At 39.4% G+C, this 26171-nt stretch overlaps 2 protein-coding genes across 15 annotated transcripts in view; one reads left to right on the forward strand and one right to left on the reverse strand.

The window, feature by feature from the left end:
• Positions 1 to 26171, forward strand: part of grm8a (glutamate receptor, metabotropic 8a) — a 340337-nt gene that overhangs the window by 243905 nt on the left and 70261 nt on the right. The window lies entirely within an intron of this gene.
• On the reverse strand, positions 19497 to 22171 carry LOC130163265 (macrophage mannose receptor 1). The gene is made up of 3 exons (XM_056367300.1): positions 21410 to 22171; positions 20740 to 21063; positions 19497 to 20411 (listed from the first exon to the last, which is right to left on the reverse strand). Exons 1-3 carry the CDS (start codon positions 21843 to 21845, stop codon positions 20038 to 20040), a joined length of 1134 nt encoding a protein of 377 aa, XP_056223275.1. The 5' UTR covers positions 21846 to 22171; the 3' UTR covers positions 19497 to 20037.

Here is a 26171-nt window from a genome sequence, read left to right on the forward strand (position 1 = left end):
AGAAATATCTTAACAACTACTGGATGGATTGCAATGCCATTTTGTACACACTCTCAATGTCCCCAGAGGATGAACCTTGTTTTTTTCATAGACTTCCTCGTGTTGTTTATTGCTTATTTGTTTCGTTAAGGTAGTGATTATTGCCTTACCACTGAATAAGTCTTTGGAGTCGTACTGTCTTTGCCCAGTACCAAATTACAGTTAGATTTTGTCAAATCAGTTGTAAATTATGTTTTGAAAGACAGTTGTCAAATTTTAACAAGCCTTTCCTCCAAGTCAGATGCCGAACAAAGCCAAAATATCAGCTTAAAATGGTTCGAAATGGTCATGTTGATTCAGTTGAGTTTTCCAGCATTTCTGGTGAACTATCTTCACTCTCATTAGAGTACCAATTAGTCTGTGCTAAGCACGAATAGTGATTGTCAGGAAGGGGTGAGATAAATGGGCCCGAAACTCCTGAAATCTAAGTCCTGGCCTTTGTGAGCTCTCTGATCAATGAGAAATTCAGTAGTGCTCATTTTCATTTTCATTGGTCTGCATGCTGCTTCAAAGGCTTTTCCGTCCAACCAAGCGTAAAATTCGTGGGGAAACCTGTGATTCTTTTAGGCATAGAAATGGCCCAAATCAAAGACACTGAATATTAATAAAAACTAGAGCTGTATTGCAAAAATGTCACTACTGGCCTTTAAGCCCATACATTTAGGTTTCATGTCTATGCGCATAAAGTGGCCAAGAATCACAGAGATGACGGATAACACCGCTTCCCAACTCGTCTCGCCAGAAAATGAACAAGGAAATGCAAAAGAAGTGAAGTTGGCAAACACAAGTGAGCTGGATGAGAAAGTGAGTGACCGACTTAAATGCGTCCTCTGTACGTGGTGGAATATTAAACCAACTCGTCATGGTGATAGGAAATCTGTTGTAAGAGTGAAAGAGTAAAGAGAGTGACATTTACTCTGAATTCAGAGTAAATACAAATTGCAAAATCATGTCATACAAGAGCATTCATTATGTTTTTCATTTGCTTCTTTGTTTCTCTCCCATCTTTTTTTGTCACTTACTGGAGATGTTTAATACAGTGGAAATTCTTTTTCAAGTTATCCAGAACATCTCACTTTATCAAATAGAAGGCTGCGCAACATTTTGCTGTCGAAATCAGATGAATCCATTGCCCCAGTGTAACCTCTAGAGGGTTTGGAGAGACAGGCTGTATTAAGTCAAAGAAACCAAGATTTCAGTGCAATGAAATCCATTCCGTGTACGAGAATGTGTCATATTATTCATTTTAAAACACTTCAATCTTAGCAAAGGAAAAATAAAACAAGTTAATCACTGATCGACTGATTAAAAGGTGGCATGAAAGGAACAGACTTTCAACAAGGAAATGCAGCCACGTTGAGCGTGTGATTTCCAACTTGTCTGAGACATTTCTGTAGACCAGGAGCATGCCTCCGCAGCATGACTCAAAAGAAAGACGTGTGTTTAGTGCCAGTATCGGCTCACCTGGCCAAGATTCCTGCAAAAAAAAAAAAAAAAAGAAATTAAAACCCCCACGCAGGTTGAGAGCAGGAGGGGAGAACCCTACTGAGTGTAAAACAATTCTCTCAGCTTGTGGCTTGGAGGCTGGAGGAAGGATAGCACATGCTGTACTGTTTGAAGATTAGCTACCATTGTGACTGCCAGTGTCTGAGACACGAGAGTAAAAGCCCGATGGGCATCGTTTATAGAGCATTATCAGAGAAGCCAATGGACCTTTTGTTGTTAATAGACCTTCAATTCAACCAATTCAAAATAATTATAGACTATTCAAACGCAGTGTGGGCACAGTGCTGGAGTCGAACCAAATTCTTCTTCAACAGACAAGACAATCAAAGTATTGGATGTTCTCGATGCCTTAAAGTTTTTAAGGTCCTTATTATGACTAGTTGTTGCTAGTTGTTATTAGCATTTATATAATAAATAAACAACATAGAACTCTTATCAGTGATGAGAATCTGCTAATGGTTTCAAGCTACCTGAAGGCAAATAAATTCACTAATTCAAGAATAACTTAAATTGAAGTTAGAGAATGCTTCCTTCTACTGTGATGATATTGCAGGGTCTCCAAAACATTTTCTTTGTGTGTGTTTGTGTGTGTTTGTGTGTGTGTGTGTGTGTGTGTGTGTGTGTGTGTGTGTGTGTGTGTGTGCGCGCTACACACTGTTTCATTGATCATCATTTCCTCTGTCTCAGAGAACTTTATGTATTCATCACAAAAGAGAAGCAATCTATTATCGCATGCAAATTCAATTTTTCCCTATCACCATCTGCACTACTCTAACAAATGAGAGGTTTAATGTTTGGCTTTTCATATAAATTATTATGAAAGTCTAGATAATGGCACTTGACTGTTAAAATTGTATTTAGATGGTCATAACAGGCTCCGAAGTTACGACGGAGCTGCTTATTAAAGCTGAAGTGAGGCCAATCAGTGCAGTAAAAAAATAAAATAAATAAATAAATAAATTCAAATGGGTGCTTTTGTGTGTGTGCATCTTCCTGTAACCATAGCGACATTATTTAGTGACCTTCTTGTGATATTCAAAGCTATCGATCTTAAAGCCGATCCGCAGCTTCACAAAGGTTTAAGGGAATGCAGGACTTTTCACGCTCCAGACCAAAAGAGGGAAAGGAACAGTGATAAAAGTGTCTCTTTGTATTTCGCAACAATCAATTGGACTGTGTGGCTGGCCCCCCAACCTGTGTAATGCACCTTGATTGCTCAAAGTCTAAGTTGAAAAGAACTGCAGTGGACTTTGCTTTGTCAAGTTCCTCTCTGTATTAATATCCATAAACTATATTTCCCCTCAGTGCTTTGCTGATTGAGGAGTTGTGATGCACACCCGGAAACTCATACTCATGCTTGTGTGTGGACGGACGTGACACAAATATACATTTTTAAGAGTTGAGGCATCACGTGTGTTTATTGGGATACACACGTGGACACATGTATTGTAATTGCCTTCATCTTTATCTGCATCTCAAACCACTCTTTCTGTTTTTTTTTTTCTCTCCGACATGCGTCCATAAGGTTGGGGAATGGGTCAAAAAGAGAAAGGAAATACCAGAAACATTTTAGCCATCAGATGGGTTGTACCTTTAAAAGCTCCCAACCCATTATCGTAATGGCGTTTGATTCTGAAAAATGGATGCCCCTGAAGAATTGCCCATTGTGAGGCCACAATTTTATATATACAAGCCTCTTCCTCTGCCCTGCCACGTCAAGGCTTTTCATCTAATGGCTGAAATGGCACTCCTCCACTCTCCTTTTCAGAGGGACCATTCAGAAAGTGCCAAAAGGCATCTCACTGCAGTCCCGGTGATTGGTCATGTCATGCCATGCCCGTTGGGTGTGTCATTGAGTTGGCTGTCGAGTGTGGAAGTGCGCACCCACACAAGAATACAAAAGGCTTGTGTCTGCCGTGTGTGTGTTTGTGTGCGTGCGTGTGCAAGTGGTACACGTGTTAAAGCATAAAGCGTCTGCAGGATAAAGTTGAATTGTTTTTGTGTGTATTTTTACACACAGGAAACATGAAGAAATGGGAAAATTGCTTCCTTTGATTAGTGGTAAATGATGATAAGGGGCACACAGGTTGAGATGGAACATCATTTCTTTTGCTCTACTGCTTAAAAATACAAAAATAACAGTTATATATTTACAAAATTACCAGAACTTAAAATAAAATCAAGAACAAATCGAGCTGTAAAAATTAGTTCTTTCTCACACCTGTGAAAATATAGAACCAACACATAAGTTCAGAATAGTCACGTATGACATATACTCGACAGATGTGTATATACCTCTGTATGCTCATACATGTATTTATTTTGCCTGATCATACGTTTTGACTCAGTATCGTCATTGATTATTTATTGTAACTGTGTGTGTGTGTTTTTTTTGTTTGTTTTTTATCGTTCATCCTGTAACGTAACGTGTTCTACAGCAGTTTTGGCAGCAATGGCTAAAATCCATTCATGTGAATAGAGCATGAAGCTTGTATTTGAATTGGAGAGAGAGAGAGAGAGTGACACACAGAGACAGGAACGTTAACGTTGAAGTTTTAATGAAAGCAGTACTCTTGGGTTTTTGTTTTTTTTTCTTTCTCTCTGGTATGAGAAACCATGAAAGGCACGTATTGTCGAGGCAGCGCCCCGGCGAATCACATCAGCCATGAGAGGAGCTGACCTGATAATGTGGTGATATTGATACCTGACTTGATATTGTGTGTGTGTGTGTTTCTTTAGCTTGCTTTCACAATACCCGTACAACATTTACGACTGGACCCTCTGTCCACCATGTTAAGATTTTCTTTTCGAGTTTCTCTTATAAACAGGAAAAGCCAAATCACACTTACCTCCATGCAAAATGTTTACTGTGCAAATAGATGCTAAGTGGACACAAAACCTTGTGGTTCTTAATGTAATATATTTGACTTCATGTTCATACATTTGTAGTTTCTTACTTGGTACACTCTGCATGATTTACTTTGTCGCCCTCACAGGTAGCGGATTTATTATCTGTGAGATGAACAACTGGTATGTGAGTTATTTCAGTGTACTATATAGTAGAATGCAAGTAAATGAAAACAGTTGTAAAAAAGAAAAAAGAAAATCTAAATTATACCCCGCAGATTTGCCTTGACACCAATAATTTCTTCAGAGCAAATCTTCACAGCCATGCACAGCACCTCAGGGCATTGCAATGCATTTTGATGTTATTTTACAGGCGCCACTGAACTTGAGCTCGGCTGAGAGAGGCGAATATGTCGACTCCTATTACTTCATAAGTATCATCACAGACACTGAGAGAGCAGCTCACAGATGATGAATTTCCGTGGGAACTTTCTTAGTCAAGGTATTTGGTTAATAGATTTATTTTAAATTTTTTGTAGTAGTAGTTTTTATTAATCTAAAAAAATGTTTTTGTCACCACGTTACACCGGTTATTTGTCAAAGATTTCTCGGTTTTAACCTTGCCGTTCAAACTTTGTGCATTTGTGCAAGTGTCCAGCACCATAAATCCTCTCACTTGTAATGTTGCAGAGCTCCCCAGTGCTGTATCCTTGATCACTAAAATGATAATCATAAAAGATATTTCTCTGCTTTCAGTCATCCTCGGGGGGTGCTGCCAAGAATTATGCTTACCACGGCAAGAAGTCGCACTCCATGCTGATGCGTCAGCCTCAACGGTAACATCAATAAATCATTACCCAATTATTTTGAGACATTAGTATGATCAACACAAACAAACCAGACCATTGCTGAGAACTTTGCCTCCTGCCCCTGTCGGCCTCAACAGCAGCAGCACTTTGCATTGTGTGCCAAGGCAGGGACCGAGTAATTCACAACTTTGTTCAAGCTCCTGCATTCTAACTATTCTGCACAGTTGAATGTCAGTGTTTGGTTAACTCATGGGAAGTTTGATATTTTGGGAAAATATGCTTATTGGCTTTTATTGCTGAGAATTAGTTGAGAAAATTGATACCCCTCTCATAATCGAATTAAATATGAAGCCACAGGATCGTATGGATTAAACAATAATTAATTACCTTTAGAGGCGCTGGTTGGTGTATTTTTTCCTCTGGCTAGCTGTTTCTTGTTGTTTCTACTCTACATGCTAGGCTAAGCTAACCACGATGCTGGTTCTAGCTTCATATTTAGCATACAGTTATGTGAGAAATTTTCTGTCTGACTTGAAGACGCACGTCTGTGTGAAAGTAATGGAAGACTAAATTGTCGGCTTGTCATTTAATTGTTAAAAGGTGATTATTAGTCGACCATTCATTGAGTCTTTAGTTTTTCTCCTTTGGCAGTGATTTCATCGTTAGCAGTAGATGTGTTAAAAAGGCCCGATGTTCCCCTCATCCTCTTAACAGTCAAAGAGGTTTTCTGAAAGGTCAAGGGGTTGCATGTGGGTTGAGTTTTTAAGTAACTTTAGTTTAGTAATGATAGTAATGATTATACTTGCCAACTTTGTGTGAGTTCTATCCCATTATTGATCAATAATAATCTTTATTAATCTTCAGTTGGTGCTTTCGTTTCTGTGTTTGTGTCCAGTGTTTCATCAGAATGTCCGACACATCTAGTCGTTCCCTCCCTCTTGTTGTTTTTGCCCTCTTTGCCCTGATCACCTCATCCCTTATGATCCCCTCACTTTCTGCACTTTCTCTGGTCCACTTCTTTCATACTCTTGCTCCCCTCCATCACTTTCCCTCCCTCCTGCTCCACTTTTCTCTGCATCCAAAACCTGCTCCGAGTCACTACTCATGTCCACTCTCTGTCTCACACACTCACACACACACACACACACACACACACACACACACACACACACACACACACGCAGAGCCACACAGACACACACTCTCTCCTCCTAGCCTCTGTAATCAATAATGGATGGAGCTACATAGTGATAGGGCTCCTTTCCTTCTTTTGACCAACTCAGATTCTGTGAGAGAGGTCAACATCTATCAGGACCGTTACACTGCCGGCCGCTGCTGCTGCAACTTGATTAGAAGGTCTGAATCTGCGTGTGTGTGTGTGTGTGTGCGTGTGTGTGTGTGTGTGTGTGTGTGTGTGTGTGTGTGTGTGTGTGTGTGTGTGTGTGTGTGAGAGAGAGAGTGTGAGCGCGTGTGCAAATTTCGCAAAAAGGACAGGAGCAGCAATTTGAACACCGTGTCATGACGGCGACTTAACATTTCTATTCATAACCTCGCTGCAAGACGCCACTGATGCACAAGGTGCAGTTTCACACCGGCCCCACATTACAAAAATGTGAGTAAATGCTACAGTGATTATAGTGAGTTAAATCACTGTGCTTACCGCTCAGCAGGTGGTGAGGCAGGACTAAGACCTGAGCTAATCCACACAGTGCTATCTCTGCTCAGGAGGAGGAACAGAATACGATTAGTCACTCCTCCTTTTTAATTACAGGTAGTCCACTTGGTTCAACATCCAGTCTAAGGCCTCCGGTCTCACACACACACACACACACACACAACATGTATGGAGTAGTTTTATCAATTACAAGCAGGAAATGTCTCTTAACGTCGATGCTAGCATGGTTAAAAAATGTTTTTACTTCACGTTTCATGTCAGATTAGAGGCCTAAGATTAGAGTTTTGCATCAGACGGGCAACGGGAATGTCGAATGTTGCACCTCCCGTGGTGAATGTAACGTGTTACAGGCCATGTTATCATCACTACGCAGTGCCAGACACCACCAGCGTAGAAATTAATAGGGAATAAAAAACTGCATCATCATCACAGACGAAATTAAATACATTTTAGCTCATGTCATCACCTCAAGTCAAGTTTTTTTTATAGCCCTTAATCACAGTTATGGTGGGAAATGTCTTTACTAACCGCTGAAAAAAAAAAAAGCAATCTCTAAACGATAGTCATGTATCCCACTTAATTAAAATAGGTTGTAGATAATTGTGAAAAAAAAAAAGAAGCTTCATATACTAAATCATATAAGTGTGTATCTGTGTGCATGCAGCATGTGTGTGTTTGCAGACTTTGCAGTGTTTTGTAATTGTCTGCCAGTCCTTTTTAAATCTGTGAATAATCAAAAGCCAAAGAGGACACGGTTTTGCGAAAGAGTTAGACGAGTATCTTTAAAGTCTATTTTTAAAAATTCTTTCATGGATTTTATTTATTTTCCATCTCTGTCTGCACAGATCCATTTACCTTTACTTGAACTCCCCGATCCTCATATTCAACTAGTTTGTTTTGTTTTGTCTTTCTACGCTGCGCCTTTCCGAATGCTCTGATTGTCTTCTGCTGCTCATCTGTCTGTCTGTCTGTCTGTCTGTCTGTCTGTCTATGTGTCTATGTGTCTTTTCCTTGTTTGTGCCTGTGTTTGTGTGAATCTGTGTGTGTCAGGAGGTTTACTCTCTGGGAGCAAACCAATACCTGCCGCTGGTAGCTTTGTCCTAGTTGGCTTTGTCCATTTTAGTGCTGTGGGGGTCCATGACAGCACTCTACTCTACCGGAGGCCATGATTAGCTGATACCTGGAATGCAAAGAGCGGGGGCGGAGGGATGCGGAGTGGGTTTACAGCGGCGAAAATAGAGCGGAAGAAAGAGAAAAAAAGAGATAAAGATAAGAGAACAGGATGGGATGACGGAATTTGAAGAGGTATGAATAAAGATAGTGAATGGGAGGTGAGAAGGGAAGATAATGAGGATGGTAAAGGGCTCGTAAAGAAGAAGGGACAGGGAAAGAAGAGAGAATAAAGGAAAGAGGTAAAACAAATGAGGGATGGAATATTCAAAAAGATAGCAGAGATAAGAGGGAAAGAATTGGGCAGATATGAAAGTAGAAATAAAATAATTGAGAGGAGGAAAGTGGAATAATAAGAGACATGAGCAGACGAGCCATGAGAGAAAAGTAAAGAAGGGCGGAGAGGAGTGGTGGAGAAAAAGTGAGACAGAGATAGAGAACTGACAAAGGAATTAAATGAATAATGAACTTGTTGAATATGGTCAGTATTCTTTCGAAAAAAGAAAAAAATCCATATTTATGTTTAAAGATGTAATTGACTCTCTGTCCTGCTGCTTTGTCGAGGAGCAGTGAGAAGAAGCAGCCAGGCCAAGAATCCTTTTGAAGGGAGTTCTTTGATGCAACTCTTCTTACTTCTTTTTTTTTTCTTCTGTATTATCTGCAATCATTCATCACAACCTCTACCCCAACGGCTGAACAACTCCAGCATGGCGCGTGTGTATCTGCCTGTCTGTGTGTGTATCTTAAGGTACTTAGTGTTTGTGTGTGTGTATGTGTGTGTGTGTGTGTGTGTGTGTGTGTGTGTGTGTGTGTGTGTGTGTGTGTGCGTGTGTGTGTGTGTGTGTGTGTGTGTGTGTGTGTGTGTGTGTGTGAGAGTGAGTGAGTGCCAACGCGGGAATTTGTGCGTGCATGCGTGATGTGCGACAGGCTGAATGGATATTTCACATGAGGTTAGGGTTGTATGCTCCCCTGTGGCAACGAAAATTGGCATGCAGCTCATCCGGTGTGTGTGTGTGTGTGTGTGTGTATATGTCAGAGGAAGACAAAGAGAAACCCATTGAGTTCTACAGCAGTGTTGTATGCATGCTTGCCTGGATTGTTGAATCATGCAGTTGGTATGAAGATGGAGCAGAAGAATGATTGGGGGGGGGGCAAGGTAGAGTTTTCTTTTTTTAGAAATAGGGATGGCAGAGATATTGGATGAATGCAAAATGAAGAGAAGTGGAAGAGCAAGAGTGGTGTAATGAATAGAAATTAATGGAAAATGGGGGTGTTACAGTATTACTGCAAAATTTCAGATAACAGTGTCTAGGTTATGTTAGGTTAAATCATATTACAAACTTCCATCAAAACCTCATTAATTCAGCGTGAGCACTGTGCTGAGCTTGTCTGAGTCAGAGAGGCGCTGGGTGTATGTGCCATCTATTCTAGAGGCCCATTGGTTTGGCAGCTGTAAGCTTCACACGAGTATCTGCACAGAGAAGGGTCTTTAGTGCAATTGTGGCAAGTTGAAGTTATTCTGACCTCACTTTAATCCAGGGGAATTGCACAGAATGGGATAATAATTAAGTATTTAATATATCATTTTTAGGCAAAAAGCGGTTTCTCCTCATGTTATGTCGTTAGCGACACTCGGGTCTGTGTTCGTTCTTTTCCTGTTCTGTGGTGCTTTGCAGATGGGGAATAACACACTAAACCATGCTGACAGTGCGAGCAGGTGACGGCGCATGTGAGTTGACAGGTGTTGGCAGTCTCTTTCTCCCACGCCCGTACGGCATATACAGTGTGCAGGGAAACGCGTAGCTCGACTCATTTTGCTGAAGTTTCTAGTGTCGCTTTTAAAGGCGAAAAGAAAATCCCTCCGTTGTGAAAGAGTGAGCTCGCTGAGAAGCGAATGCCATCGGTACGCACGCTCTTTCACTAATGCAAGGAAAGTAACTGCGCCTACCAAAGCCCTGTCCTGGTCTGATTTAATTATGCTGAAATTACTCTCTGAAGCATTTTTCTGTCTTGACAAAGCAGGAAACATTTACACAAGATAGCCATCGCACCTTTATTCAGTCATTGAGTTTTCCCTGTGGCTGTGCCGGTGCTGATGATAGTCAGCAGCTCGGTTGCTGGGGGTTTACAGACCTTTGCTTCTCTCGTTCCTCATCTCTTTCCCTTCATTTCCTGTTGTCTCACAACTGTTTCTAATAAATGTTCTAATAATAACGGCATAAAGTGTCCCCAGAATACTTAAAACTAATTTGCCTCGCTGTATGTGCTGTTTGCCATCCAGTGCTGAGCGTTGAAGTGCTTCACTGGCAAAGACCCTGTCTCACTCAAGACACATTTCCAGTAGTTAACATTGATTACACGAGTAAAGGCCGCTCCATGTTTAGAAGGAGCCACTTGTGATCGACGTGCATGACTGTAATGTTGTGTCTTAAGCACAAGTACAATCTACTGCTCAAAACCCAATTTGCTGTTAAGATGCAGTGAAAGGCAGCGGTAAAGCAACAAGTAAATCCTCCTGGAAGTCATCTTGATAGATGTATCACATGCAGACAAGTAAAATAGCCCAGTTTTCTGCATCTGTGGACTCATCCACTCGAATGGCATGCCATGGGGACTCACTAAGCCTTTCAAACAATTGCCTCTCAACATCCTCTGCAATTTGATCTATTCTCCTCCACTGTGTTAGCAGAGAGGGCAGCATGCCCAGCTTTGTTAGCTGCCATTTCCCCAAAATGTTTCAAGCATTCATCCTTTGCTGGTGGAAGAATTAACTTCTCCATGATGTTAAAAGGCGGCTTTTATTTTGGCAAAATCAACTAGCCACCAAACATGAGGACTAACACAGCGGTCATTAAGTGAGGATCTATTTCAACAATTGATTCTCTGGATCTTTTTCACCTTTTTTTCCGCAAAAAATACTTCATTGGTTTGTCTTTAAGAGCAGGATGCTGTCCTACAGTAACTCGGATGGTGTTTTTACCATGTTTCTGAGAGCTACTGTAAGGTGGACAAACATAAAAGAGGAAGATGGAGCAGAAAGGCTTGCATGTATATGTGGGAGGGATTGTGTGCGGATAAGGGGGGAAAGAGAAAGGAGGAAAAAGATGAGGTAGATCTTTATAAGGGATTTAGAAAAGATAGAAAAGGGGATGAAAATGTATTAACTTTAAGTAGAGGATACACAGAGAGAGTGAAAGTTTGAGATAGGTTGCAGAAGTCACTATGTGCTTGCAAATGGACAATACACTGGGAGCAGGGTGAGATGGCGGTGTGGTATAGAATGGAAAGTGATTGGAGGATATGGTACTGTGAGGTGCAGGGATGTTGTGAGGTATGAAGACACCGCGCCTGGAAGAGATTTGTGCTGATCTACACTCACCAAGCGCTTCATTAGGAACACCGCAGTAATACTGGGCGAGGCCTCCGTGTCCTCTCAGCTCTTTATGGCATGGATTCCACAAGATGGCGGATGCATTCCATAGATTCAAGCATTCTGACTCGACTATCTGCAGCCTCAGCTCACCATAGTTGTAAAGAGTGGTTATCTGAGTTACCGTAGCCTTTCTGTCGGCTTAACCAGGCTGGTTATTCTCCTCTGACCTCTCCCAACATGCTGCTCACTGGGTGTTTATCGCACCAGACTCTGAGTAAAAACTCTACAGTCTGTTGTGGGTGAAAATCCCAGGAGCTCAACAGTTTAAAAAAGATAAGATACCCCACACAACCCGTCTGGCACCAACAATCATGCCGCGGTCACGGTCACCGAAATCGCATTTCTTCCCCATTCTGATGTTTGATGCAAACATTAACTGACGCTCCACTATTATTGGAGTATTGAAGCATGATCATTTTCTGTAAGGAAAACCCTGCCCCTCCGTTCCTGAGGCGCTCTTCTGTATGCTGCAGTTGTCCCCTGAAAATCCCATCTCGCTGCAAAGAGGCAAGTTAAACACAATCTTCTGATGGGGAATAATGCAGACTCCCACTGTAACTGCCTTAATACGGGAGCTGTTATCATGCAGATGGTTTGAATACACCCACTTCCATGTTGCTTTTCCTTGTGTCTGATGCTAATTCTATTTAATCAGTCAGTACAAATGATAATTATCAATCAATAATTAAATGCAAGTAATACACTCTGAATGCCCCGATAAATATTACGAGTCACTAATGAATTGTGAAATATCAGCACAGAACGCAAAAAGTGGGTAATGAGCCGACCTTGCATGCTTGCTGAGCTCGGCACGTTTAAATCAATTGTTTGTGTGTGTGTGTGTGTGTGTGTGTGTGTGTGTGTGTGTGTGTGTGTGTGTGTGTGTGTGGTGTGTGTGTGTGTGTGTGTGTGTGTGTGTGTGTGTGTGGTGTGTGTGTGTGTGTGTGTGTGTGCATACACACATTTTTGACAGATGTGCAGCAGTGCATGTTTATATGTGCTTCTATTGCGTGTTTGTGTAGTGTGTGCCTGAATGTATACGACTGCCTCAAGTGGTAACAGCTCATTTTCACCGTAACAAGATATTTTACAGACACAGCCATAATTGTTCAATTGGTGGCAATTATAAATGATAGGGCACCGCTGACAGCATATATTAATGTCGACACAGTAACAGAGAAATGCTAATTGACAATGAAATCCTCCATATAGCTTATAACGTGTGCTTTTGTCGCGAAGGCATGTTGTGTTGCATTAAAAAGAGAAGAGATTTGAATATGACAACTTATGCTGACAAATCACAGTAATTATTTCTTATGGCAGTCGAAGACAAGTAGGCATTTGTTGCTATTATAGAAAGCCCTGGCAAATACCCTGAATGAACCTTGTCCATGCATCTGACCTCATGCCACTGACATATGCAAAGGAAAGAATATTTCACTGTAATTTACACAACAACATCATTCAGTCATAGCTTTATAATTATAACTAAACTATAACTAAATACGCTCCTTGACAGCTCACCGAGCTTGACTGAATTACTCTGTGAATACTTCTCCTGTTCAAAATGCTTTTACTGATTATATTTTAATCCTGACAAATATTTTATTGATCAGCATCTCCTCCGAGGTTCATATGGCTTAAGTTGCTGAAATTTGAATAATTACACTACAGAGAAATAAATGATGTAACACACTAAATACTGACACACTTGATATCAAAGATACATGGTAATAAAAAAAAAATTTAAAAATCCTTTATATGAACAGATGAACTGAACAGAAATCTGATCATTTCACACATTTTGCAAGCATCCTTTATACTCCCTTTAAGACTAAGGGATTTTCTAAGGCCACAGGAAATAGCAACCCATATTTTGTCATATTAATCCTCTTAACAACTTTAACCAAAAAAATGCAGGCTTTATAATTCTTATGTATTTCTATGCTGACCAAGTTGATGATCTATATAGTTAAAAAAAAAATGGCTTCCAATATTACTGTACATGGACCGCTCTTATAAGAGGGAGAATCTCCAAACTACCCTTTGGAAACACACTGGAGATAGCTGCTAATGGCCTCAGATGTGCAGCTTTATGGCTGGTGATAAACACGGTGACATAGACCAGCTATTAGAGTTACCCCTAACAAAACTAACCTACCTGCTGTTATCATGGATATTGGTTCGTAGTGTGTCACAGTCTGTTATCGTCAACAGTAAATTTACTGTTTGCTATGACCTTGAAAGGAGGGTTTTATCAGTGCAATCTCTCGCTTTGCGCTTTACAGTGCTACTTGTATATAAACAAAGGAAGGAGGCACTCATACATACACATACGGCAATGCCACACTTATCAAGTGGGTGTCACAATATCTGAGCAATTTTGTAAAACAAAAAAGATCATAAAGGTCAGATATAGAATAAAAAAGGGATCATAACACATAGTTTGCACACTACAGCACAAATCCTGCACTTCACTTCAACAAACAACATCATCACTTCCTCTGATTTTCAATAGAATGTCCTTCCATGATGTTTGATGCATCCTCAATTTTTTTTACATCTCTATGAATAAAAGTAATGTACAAGAATCAGATATCACAATCAAACAAAGAGTAGAGCAATTACAACAGATCCACTTGCAAAACTGATACAACCAAACTCTTGCAAAAACACAACAGAATTTATATTAAATAATAGTGTGTGTGTATATGTATAAAACCCTAACCCTATATAAAGACAAATAAACCAGTAAATAATTGAATAAGTGAATAAAGATGCCACAGTGTGGCATTGACATTTCAATTTGTTTCAGACACTATTGACCTCAGATATGCAGCTTTACTGCTTTCATTACGCCAAAGATTAAACTTTGAAATTTGAGAACACATAAATAAAAAGTTTTACTATCAGCTAAATATTCCACCACATCATACAGAACTTCATCATAAACTCTAAAAAACTAAAAAAAAACAAGTGTACTAATCACGCTGCTTCTTTCTTGTAAGATGTGAAGTTGGTTTACAGGGAGATATTTTGTGAAGGAGCATCCAAGACGATCACAGCGTCCATACTGCTGAGATGATGGCACATCAGCAGACATGCTCCCATGCTGCTGCGTCTGGCTGTGTCTACATTTTCAAAAATATTTCAACATGCAGGAGAATAGGTGCAGCAGGAGTCCCTTCAATTAAAGCATTTTTGGGCAATGTGCTGGCAAGATTTTTAAATACCAGAAAACAACTAAACAGAATGCAAATGTTCTGAATATGTCGCTTTTTCGAGTAGAATGTGAAAACATTTGAGGAAAATCAAAAGGGGACAATGGGTCTCTTACCAGCCAGAATATATATATATATATTTTAATTCCTTTAGCGCCTTGGGAAATCAGTGCATCTGGTGTCTGATACACACATTTCTGTGCCTTGCTGCTTGTTAAATTTCTGCAGTACACACTCACACTAGACACACTTGCAAATGGGATTTGTATTTGTGTTGTCAGAGCAGTGGTGGGACAACTTGAGGGTGGGTGTTTATAGTCTTGTAAAAGGGGACTGCAGGAGAAATGTGGCTGTTTTCTAAATCTGTAATAGAGACTGGATTGTAAGGTAGAGTGCAGGAGGGCATAAAGGAAGGAGGAATAATAGTGAGAAAGGCAGCGACAAGGCCACACGGTGTGAACTTCTCACTTCAGTGCTCCACAGTTCACGCAGACATGAATGTGCAAACAGAAAATGAGGCCTGAATACACATGAATGAGCACAACAGTGAAGGTGAAGATTGGTGGGTTGGGACAAGCTTGAACTTCTCACTGGTCAAAGGTTTAGTGAGCGAATAGACACACACACACACACACACACGCACACACCTACCTCTGCATCAACTCTACTACCATGACCCATAGGCAGCGCCGATGGCCAATTTCCAATGTAAATTAGCCGTCTCCACACTGAACATGTCTGAAATGCCATTACTCAAGCAGATATTGTGAAATCAGCCATTAGCGGCAGAAACCTCATGAAAGGTTGTTAGGGTCTGGACTGGAATACTAATTATAAAAGAGCTTCACTGCTGAAGCAAAGGGGCAGGGACTTTAGTAGCCAGTGGTGACCAACTAGCAATTATAATAAACATCTCAAATCTATTCAGTGCACTATATATGTGTGTGCGTGCGTGCGTGCATGTATATATGAGTGCACGTGCCTGCTTTGGGTAAGCTTTCTGTACAGTGAGGATACATACATGTTTAGACCCAGCTTGAGAATGTGTGTGTATGTTCAAGGTTGTCTCTGCAAAAAAGAAAACACTATAAATATTTTTTTGTTCATTGATACACTATGGAAGTAACAGAAGATAGAAAATATACAGGAAAGGCAGGCCATTTTAAAAGAGCCACCCAGCTAACAGCTGTGTGAGGAATCTGCGACGCACAGAGAGGCTGTATTTTGTGATTCTGCTGTTACAACATAGCATTGGGGAAATAGTGACATATTCCTGCTGACTCAAAATGAATTATTAATTTGACACTGAACATTGGAGAAAGTAATTGCAGTATATTGGGAGAATAAAAAGGCTTCTCTCATACTGTTGTCAAACTCATGGGATGCACCCTAGCACTATTGAACCCTTTTCAAAATGTCCAATATGGTGAATTTCAGAGCACCCTATTGATAGTAGCAGACTCCACCAGTAGTAAAATACATTATCTAAGTGGTAGTATGAATAGAACAAGGTGAAAATACTAATTTCACAGTGTTACATTGTCATATAATTCATATTAATGGATTATTAATGGTTATAACCGATGTATTAATGTATACACAGTACTTGACTGATCCACATGGAGCTATTTCAATTATAGTACTTCATATACGGTTAGGTAGTTTTAATTATGACATTGCATCACATTTGACAGGCTGATCATATATTTTGGATGGAAATTTTGATCTAAAAACTAGTCATTGTAACTTTTCTTAAAAGGAATCTGGTGGAGTGAAAAGTGTAATATTCCAAACATTATTTCCCTGTGAGGTGGAGTGAAGTAAATGGAACAACTTTACTGAAGTGCATGCACCCATGAAGTTATACATGGGTAGTAACCTATTTAAAAAAAAAAAAAAAAAAACACTTGACATCTATTTTTTGCATCTGTTTGCTCTAAAGATATGGGCTTCATGTGAACTTAACAGTGCAAGTTCATACCAAGGATTATAGGATGATAATCGATTGGCTAGCTGCTGCAGAGAAGGTCCAGTGTGTGTGTGTGTGTGTGTGTGTGTGTGTGTGTGTGTGTGTGTGTGTGTGTGTGTGTGTGTGTGTGTGTGTGTGTGTGTGTGTGTGTGTGTGTGTGTGTAAACATTTGGAGCGCTATTCTAAATATGTCCAATCATCTCTAGTGTCACCAGGAGCCCCGGGCTCACACCATGACGTTAATAGTTTGACAGGCCCTACTGCTCGTCTCGCTTTCCCTCCTTCCATCTGCTCTTCTTTTTCTACTTCCCTTGGGCGTTCCCCCTCTTTCTGTCTTTCTATAACTTTGTGTCGCTCTCTCTCTCTCTCTCTCTCTCTTACTCTCTCACTCTCGTCTCTTTGTGCCTTCAGACAAATGTCGACCTGTGTAGAAATTTTTTTTTTAAAAGAAACAAAAGTCTACTTTTTTTAATCTCTTTAGGTTTTGAGCAGGTGTGAAAAAATTGGCAAACTATCCCATTGTATCGTGTATATTCTGTGTTTTTTCTTAGTGTCAGTTTATTTCTCATCCACTATTGTGACACGTTGTGTTCGCTAGCATAGTGTGTGTGAGGGATGGGTTGGTTTACAAGTACTCATAAAAGATAATACACTTTTTCCAGTACTGTCCATTAAGTGCCTTACTATCCATGCAGACCAATACCTTTAATTGTTAACACACTGCAGGTGTAATAAGGTAGAAACAACTCCCGTCCCTCCTCCGTCCACTATTAAAGCATGGAGGATGAGGCTCTTAAACAGCAATCTTGCATGCGTGGTCTGTAATGGTGATAGTGTTGGCAACCTGGTAGTAATCCAGGTAGTCCACTCACCATTAAGTCAGTTGCATGCTAGCCGTGGCACCAGGCAACTTACTGCAGATTTTCCAGTTAGAAATAAACCAGTCCCTAAGTCATCCTCCAGCAGTCCTGAGTCCACAGACAGCCAGTAATAAAAAAAATAGCTAAAAAGCTGATGAAAGATTTTATTGTTGCTAGGCTCTCTGTGGCAGTTGTCTAATGTGTATATATCATGTTGTATATAGTTTATCATTTTTATGGATCTTAGTCTTATCCAGTGATTTTTTTTTTTTCTCTCTGGGTTGAGACCCACGAATTGAAAGACTACATATTTCCATAGATATTATATTTCTAAATGCCATGTAATGTCATTCTTATATATAAGTTGGACAGATTGTTAAAGGACATAAACCTGCGTTTAGAAATATTAGAGATATTATCATTGAATCAAGATGAATATTATCAAACTCACTGAGAATCAACACCCCAATCTACAGCTCTACCTGCCGTTGAAAGAAACCAATTGTATAAATAATGTACTTAAGTACAATTTTGAGATGCTTATACTTTACTTGAATACTTACATTTACTTTTACTGAGCTCAAATAAGGATGTTAATAATAATAATAGTAATAATAATAATAATGCTACACTCTGAAAAAGTATTTTGCTGATATTACGAGTACTTCTTCTTCTACAATTGTTTAGTTTGCCATTTAAAACAAAACTGTTTGTATATGGAGCAGAATATTTAGCAAGCCAAACAAAAGTGACATGAGCAAAGTCATTTCTTATTTGTGGGTTCACTGTATTGTAGATATGAGACTAGTCCAGTAAATGTAAATGTCCATAGTTTTGCAGGGAAATAACTTTTTTCCAGTATCCAATAACCGTGTCTCCTGTGTGTTGGTATGCACATGCCGTCAAAGCCTCATGTGGGTGTCACCAGAGAATCATCAGTAATGGCAAACGGGAGTAGTACGACTTTCAGGGGAACCTCCGTGGAATAATACTGTACATAGTGGAACAGAGATGGGTTGGGGCATATAGGTCTGGAGGTATGACTGTACTATGATTCAGCCTGGACTGAATGGACACCAGGGTCGGGCCGTCATTCAACCCCCAAATGGGGCAATACCTCTGCCTCTTATTTGGTGCACGTCTCTGCCAGCGAAAATATGCTGCCCTTGCACCCAAGAAATGCGCTTGGCTGCAAGTCAGGATTCTCACTGGCTGGTGATTCATGCTGTAGAGAGGTGTGTTTCCTGAGAAGCTCTGATTCCTCTCGATGAGCTATGATGGCACACACACACACACACACACACACACACACACACACACACACACACACACACACACACACACACACACACACAAACAACACACACACGTCACCATTATGCGATGTACACGCACATCACATAATGGTCAGAGAAGTGAGCTGAGCGACAAGTCAGGAGAAAGTCTGTTCCCCTGGAATGAGCAATGATCAAGAGGCCTACAAACACACTCACATGCGCACACACACATTCACACTGCGAGCTATATGATGAGTTATAATGATGAGTGAAGGTGTGACGGATTGAGCCTTCATTCCAAGTTTGTCCATGGTGTGAATAATGGCTCTGGAAGTTGTCCAAGCTTCCTGTTTTCATGTTTTTCATTTCCCCTTCCTTCTGTCCTGATACTCACTTCTGTGTTTTTTAATCTATCTCCTTTTAATTTCCCATGTTTTAATGCTGTATTTGAATATTTTTGAGTCAAAGAAAGAGACCTTTACCCGGCTATATCAAAATGTGGAGAAGGTAATGGCTATGTGAAGTGATTAGAAAAAAAATGAAATAACTAAAAAGCATTGTTGAGGCAGGATGAATTCACAAGTGTGTTTTCTTTTTCTGCATTTAGATATCATTTCTAAGCTATAACAGTGGACGCATACTGACTGAATAGGAAAAACATTCACTGGAATGTTACTTATGAGGGAGATTTATTCATATATACAAGTAAGCAGTGATCAAGACACATTTCTTAGTTCATGGTAACATTCCCACTGGTTGGATTTGAAAATCATTGTCTTTTATTGCAAGAAAGCAAATTATCTGGAAGTAAATTTGCACAGGGATTTGATTTTAACACTAGAAAAGTAGAATATGCTTTGAAATTATCACTGGAACAAGTGGCCCCAAGTGGAATGGACACCAAAATGTCAGATGAAAATATACTATTATTTACAGGTGATCAAGTTCTATTCTTATAATTAACTACAAACTGCAATGAACTTTTAACACAGTTACACTAAATAATAACAGTAATAATAGTAATGGTAACACAGTATAGGCTATAAAGTAGTAAAAGTAAAATGGCAAATTTTATCATTACAACATACAACTTCATGTTAAATTGTAACAATGTAACTGATTTCAAGATAGACATCCATTAACAATCAGTAGATTTTTGTTTCTGAGTTTCATTTCTATGATCGGGAATCAACCCCCACTTCGATTTATCAAACAGATTTATAACTATAGACTATTTATTCATGAATGAAATCTCCTCCTCGCAAATAAAAGGGTGCTCATGCCAACAGTTTTCATCCCTCCACTTGTAGTCTGTCTTGTTGATGACACCACAGTTGTCGGATATGGGCATCTCAGGCTGTCTGCCGTCCATCCAGTTGCTGTAGGACACTGTTTTGTCACGCCAAATCCAGAACCCAAAGACACGACTCTGCCTCAGACCGATCCAGAATGGACCATCACCAGTGGTGTAATTAAGCCATTGTTCTACAGCTTTCTGATCTTCACTATCCTCAATCTGCAGCAGGCTTGTGTGGTTATCCGCGCAGTAGTCAAAGGCGTCTTCCCAAGTTAAATTTAGGTGGACGACTTGGATTCTCACTTTGCCTGAAAAGCAGGCAAAAGAGGGAAGTAAGATTTTCAGGTGATAACATAAGTTAAACCACATAATTCACACATTTGATGCGTTCAGCTTCAGTTAATATTTATTTTGAATCCGGTTTGTTTTCTAATACAGTATATATAATAATGAATTATTATTTTGTTGTTTCTTTACTTCTTTGGAAGTTTGTAATTGTTTCTTTTCTTGTCTTGTCAGTTGCTCTCTAATATATAAGATATAAAGCACTTCAAGCTTACACAATAATGCAACACAGTGTGCACTCCATTTCAGGTTTATTAAAATACCTGTTTGTATTACTTGTTTATTGCTTACCTTTGGAGCAAAATGTAGGTTTGTCTGTATCATTACACTCAGCTCCTGTCATGGATCTACCTGAGTGTGACAGAGCTGAGCAGTTTAAGGATCGAAAAGAACCATCAGAATCCCAATCTCTGAATGTTGAGCAGCTGTTGTCCACCCACTCCCATTCATCATGCAGGAGTCCAATCCAAAAGGTTTTGTTCTTTCCTTCCTCAATCACTTGTGTGTTTTGCGTTTCATTACTGATGCTAACCAAGTCAGTGAAGTGTCTCCTGCAGTACAGCTGTGCCTGACACCAGGTCTTTCTCTCATTTTGAATCAGGATGTAATTATTATCTGCAAAAACCAAAATATTATTATTTTTTAATTTAATTATTATATAATTTATAAGGGTTTGTGAAGTGCCACTTGGTTTCACTTGTAAGTTAATCATATAATCACGCTGAATTAACTAAAAACAAACACACAAACAAAACTTTCTCAGGGAAGAGGTGCAGGAAGTCTCAACATTCAGGACATCCTCTTTAAATATAAGAAAATAGTCTGGACACCTGAGCTTACGACCTAAGCTGTCTTTGAACCATCCCTGCTGTTTTATATTACTTTGATTGAAGTCTTCATTTTTAGCTAAAACATGCATGCAACATCAAAATAAAATCAAATGCTGTATGCTGAAACTTACCCTTGTAGCACATGAAATGCTTTTTGTCTGAACAGTTAAAAACCGTCCACTTGCTTTGTTCAATACCTTCACATATTGGCATCCCATTTGTTACAGTCACATCTGAGTTATTGAACGTAAAAGGGATACCATCTGACCAAGTGGTAACATTCTTTCGACTCTTACGCAGACCAAGCCACGGGGATGCATTGATATAAATCACAAACTCAAATATGTAATTGATGTCACCTTTATCATACAGAGTTACAAATGACTCATTTGTTTTTGTACAGTTTTCCAATGACTCGTCCCAAGGTTTCTCTTGGTCAATAAAACGGAAAACTCGCAGACGATTTGATGCAAATGTAAAGTGAACAAATCCTGTAAAAATGGAAGAAAAAAAAATATTATTCACTTGCTTAGAATTACTGCATCTAAAAACAACAAACATCATCATGAACTACTGGACTGTTAAAACGAAGTGTACTAGGTTAAAATACAATGAAAACAATATGTCACACACTGACTACAAAACCTCTCTTATGCATAAATAAGTAACTTGTGCAGGTGTTGCATGTTATTAAAACAGCATGTCAAAGTGTGTCTACTGATCACAAAAGATATTTGGGGGGAGAAATATTTGGAGGTCCTAAACCTCTTAGACTGGCATGCGTGCACACAACACCCACTGAATATCATGAGGAGACCAACACCAAGAAATAAGTCCTTACCTGAACAAAGAATGAACAACACAAGGGTCATTTTCATAGTTCTAAGGTTTGTGTGGTGGAAAGACTAAATGAAAAGCAGAGGGATAACAAAATAAAAGTTACTGAACATGCAGTTAACAAAGTTAGGAGGCATAGTGAGAGTGAAAAAAATCAAGATATATATATATATTAAAAAAAAGGTTTAATCCCTCATTCTTAACATATCCATACTGTGTTTACTGGGTTTAAATTCAGGAGTGTAATTTAGCTTATCCTAACAGATGTAATGAATTACATAAATTTTTTCGCCCCCATGATTTTAAAAAAGTCTCTTACCTGCTGAGGTCAGGGCCAGACTGCTGTCAGTTTGGTGATTTTGCTTCGGCGTCAGGGTTTTTTATCCTGTCGCAAGATGATGTAAGCCAATTAAAGGCACCAGCTTTTGTATATGAGTGCATAGTCAAAACAGATATGGCAAGAAGATTGATGATTAACTAAAGGTAGATCAGCACAGTCTGGCTGGATGACAGTCACACTGCACTTGAGTTAAAGTCTTCCTCTGATGCAGCGTGTCTTAACAACTGTGGAAAAAAATATTTCATTCTCTCCTTTTAAATTGAAATTTTTTATACCAGACAGCACACACTGACAGCAAATATATATAACGCTAACATACATATTGAAGACGGATGCTTGAGAATCTCAGAGTAGGCCTTGGAACGTTGGTTAGAGCTATAACAAAACACAATGCATACAAGTGTGGACAAAAGGGTTAGGTATCCAATTATTCTGCAGCTTTTAGACACAAAAGGTACATCTGTTTTACTTGCTCCATATTCCCCTTTTCCAGTAACTCACACTGTATTTCCTGGAAAGGCCTATTTGCATAAATTACATGCCACTAATGTCATTAGAAAATTACAAAAGACAATACTGCTCGATTATTGATTAGCAGAAAACCTCAGGAAAACGAGCACGCAAGGCCAGGCAAAGTGTAGACTTCCTCCAGGCTAACCAGGCAACGTAACTTTTCATATTTATAAAATGTTCATCATTATTAAGGCTCACAGTTTAGATTATTAAAAGGAGTGAGTGCTTTTCTCCTTTTTCTGTCGTAGTGCTGTTACGTATGCATGAATACTTCTACATGCTGCCTCCTCTATTCCCAGTTGTGACTAACTAAATCTGTATTTTCTTTACCCCAGTAAATAATAACACACAGCAGGCAACAGACAAATTGTTGTAACTGCACAAATTGCTGTAAGTGCACTGTCTTAAATATAAAAGAAATACAAAATGCAATAGTAACTCACAAACAAGCATTGTGTGCCATTAAGGGCCTCCGATTATGATGTGTGTGTGTGTGTGTGTGTGTGTGTGTGTGTGTGTGTGTGTGTGTGTGTGTGTGTGTGTGTGTGTGTGTGTGTGTGTGTGTGTGTGTGTGTGTGTGTGTGTGTGTGTGTGTGTGTCTGTGTCTGTCTGTCTGTCTGTCTGTCTGTCTGTCTGTCTGTCTGTCTGTCTCTGTGTGTGTGTGTGTGTGTGTGTGTGTAAATACGTAAATACAGGACCTCATCTCAGAACACATATTGTTGTAACAGTGCTGGATGGATGGCACAAAGCTCCTAAAAGCAGAACACAACAGTTTGAACCAAATGAGCTTTGACTTCATTGTCCAATACTAGGGAGTTCTTTTCTATGTGCAGAATACCAGAATACAGTGTTATACATAGTCTCCCTCCATCGCTCTCAGTTTTTGTGCTTCATCACAAAGGTTTGAGATCTAGGAAGGGCGCAGAGTCAGAGCCTGCACCAGGAATTATATTGTAATGAAAACAAATGCTGTTTCTTGCCCGTTGTCACATCCGTAGCAGCACCCGAGCCTCTGCACCCTCTCTGAATGCTTTACAGGCTATACCTGCCAGTTAGTTACACTTGACTCAGTGCGCAGTGAAGTGAGATGTTGCAGTGTACCTAACAAAGTGTCCACTGAGTGCGTATTAATTAGGGGATTTAGTGACATTTTCACTTGCTGTTCTTCCAAATGAGCAAGTGTACCTTGAAATTTTACTGTGCAGTCCATAGAGAGCAGAGTAGACCCTGATTTATCTGGAAAGGATATAAACTATTTCTACCAGACTATAAACTGTAATTCTATTAAATGCGTCCATGATCGTTGAACCCTGGATCCTCTTATGTGAGGGGGGCACTTTTGGATTTGACAGTGACAAACCGACATAAAAAGGGAGCTTCCAACCATCAAAGCAGTGCCCATTAGCTTTTCTATGAGTATGCTTTGACAGAACAGTACTGCACAGGGCAACTTCTTGGACCGGAAACACATTTATGGATATAGAATACTAGTATGTATTGTGAAATTCATAGAACCTGGAACCTTCTTCTGTAATATTCCCTTATGGCTGTCCTAAAAGCATAACTAACTAGGTTTGCATTGTTTCTAGTCGTGTATTTGGTCTTTTTAGTTTTAGTTTAAAGACTAAAACCATAAAAAAACAATGTTTTTGTACATCTCATCAAATCTAGTTAATCTGTTGCCAGGTATACTGTTATTAGCAGAGATGCATTTGTTTAGTATTCAAATCATGGCACCTGGAGTGGAGCCATCAGACACATACTGTAGGTGTCTATGAATGGCCGTGTGTATCAGGAGATGATATGTAAATTCAACTAAAGTTTGTTTTTGGTTAATATTTACCTGTGGACTTGCTGAGGGCTTTTAAAGGTCATGGTAATGTTATGTCTCTATTTGAGATCTGTGAATTTATTTTTAGATGTCATTTCATGTCTTTAATGATCTTAAACCCAAAACTTTGTCATGCTTCATCAAGATTTCCTTTGTTTGTGTAGACGTCTGGTCTGCCTGCTGTGCAGTTTAACTAGTTTAATTATGTTGTGTTTTATGTGATCAAAAGCACCCAAATTTTTCCAGTTTTTATTGGAGTTTAAGTTGTCCAAACTGCCCATGATAAAAATCTGACTCACCAAAAACTGAAAAAGTTCCTAGAAAACAGGCGTTTTTCAGAGAATAAGAAATTGGTTGACTTACTTTCCGGCAGCAGTGGATATAAATGAAGCCTTGAAAAGTTAATGCAACAATTTCTACAGGTTGATGACTTACAAACCCCTCTGTCTGCACAGAGGCGGTGTTGGAACAAACCTACTGCAGCCTCTGATCCATTATTAGGACTACCCTGTAGTGCAGAAAGAATCAGAATGGTGAAAAAAGAAGAGTGTTTTATTTCCATTGTAAAAAAGGTCACAACTGCATTCAGATGCTGAATGAGTCAGAATTTTGTTTTTTTAATCTTTGTTATTTATTTTTTCTATGCTTTGATTTCAGAGTAGGCTACACATTTCAGTAACTACTGGAAAATGGTGTTCTAAAATTTTTGGTATTGTATGTCTGTGTATGTATCCAATATCATACTGAACAGCCAGTTTTAGAATCTGTAAAGTCCTTTAAAGCTTCCTCTAGACAATCATTGCTCTATCCTCTAGTCCAAAATTAAAATTTTGCGATGGGATCACACCAGCTATGACATCCCTCAACATGTTGATGTTAAAAGTACTCACTACTCATGGGTTTGACCACAACCATCTTTGAATTCGGCCTTCATTTGATTACGCTGATCCGCTGTCGCAGCCGGGAAACATGACCAAACTGAAACATTGTGTTCATCAGCTAACATTCATCTCTACATGGTACATCCACAGCCGCATGCATAAGCAGGGATCGGCAATAGAATTCTTTTTGTTTATCTGCACACAGCTTCACATTTGAATTTCAATAGGATCACTGTATCCTTGCAAGGCTCTCTTCGTCTTATAGCAAACAATGACACTGTAGATATTTGTTCTGCTCACAAAAGGTGACTAATGGATTTAGAGGAGAACAGGGCGTCATTAAAAAAACACTCACTCCAATCCTCTAGCCACTATCAAACACGAATAAACAATAAATGCACTTATTGCATATTCAAAATGTTCCAGTAACTGGCAGAAGTGGGACAAAATGATTGTTTTAAAAGTCACAAGTGTAATAAACTTTGATCTAC

This window comes from Seriola aureovittata, chromosome 22 (assembly GCF_021018895.1).
Source record: "Seriola aureovittata isolate HTS-2021-v1 ecotype China chromosome 22, ASM2101889v1, whole genome shotgun sequence".
In the NCBI taxonomy this organism is placed as follows: domain Eukaryota; kingdom Metazoa; phylum Chordata; class Actinopteri; order Carangiformes; family Carangidae; genus Seriola; species Seriola aureovittata.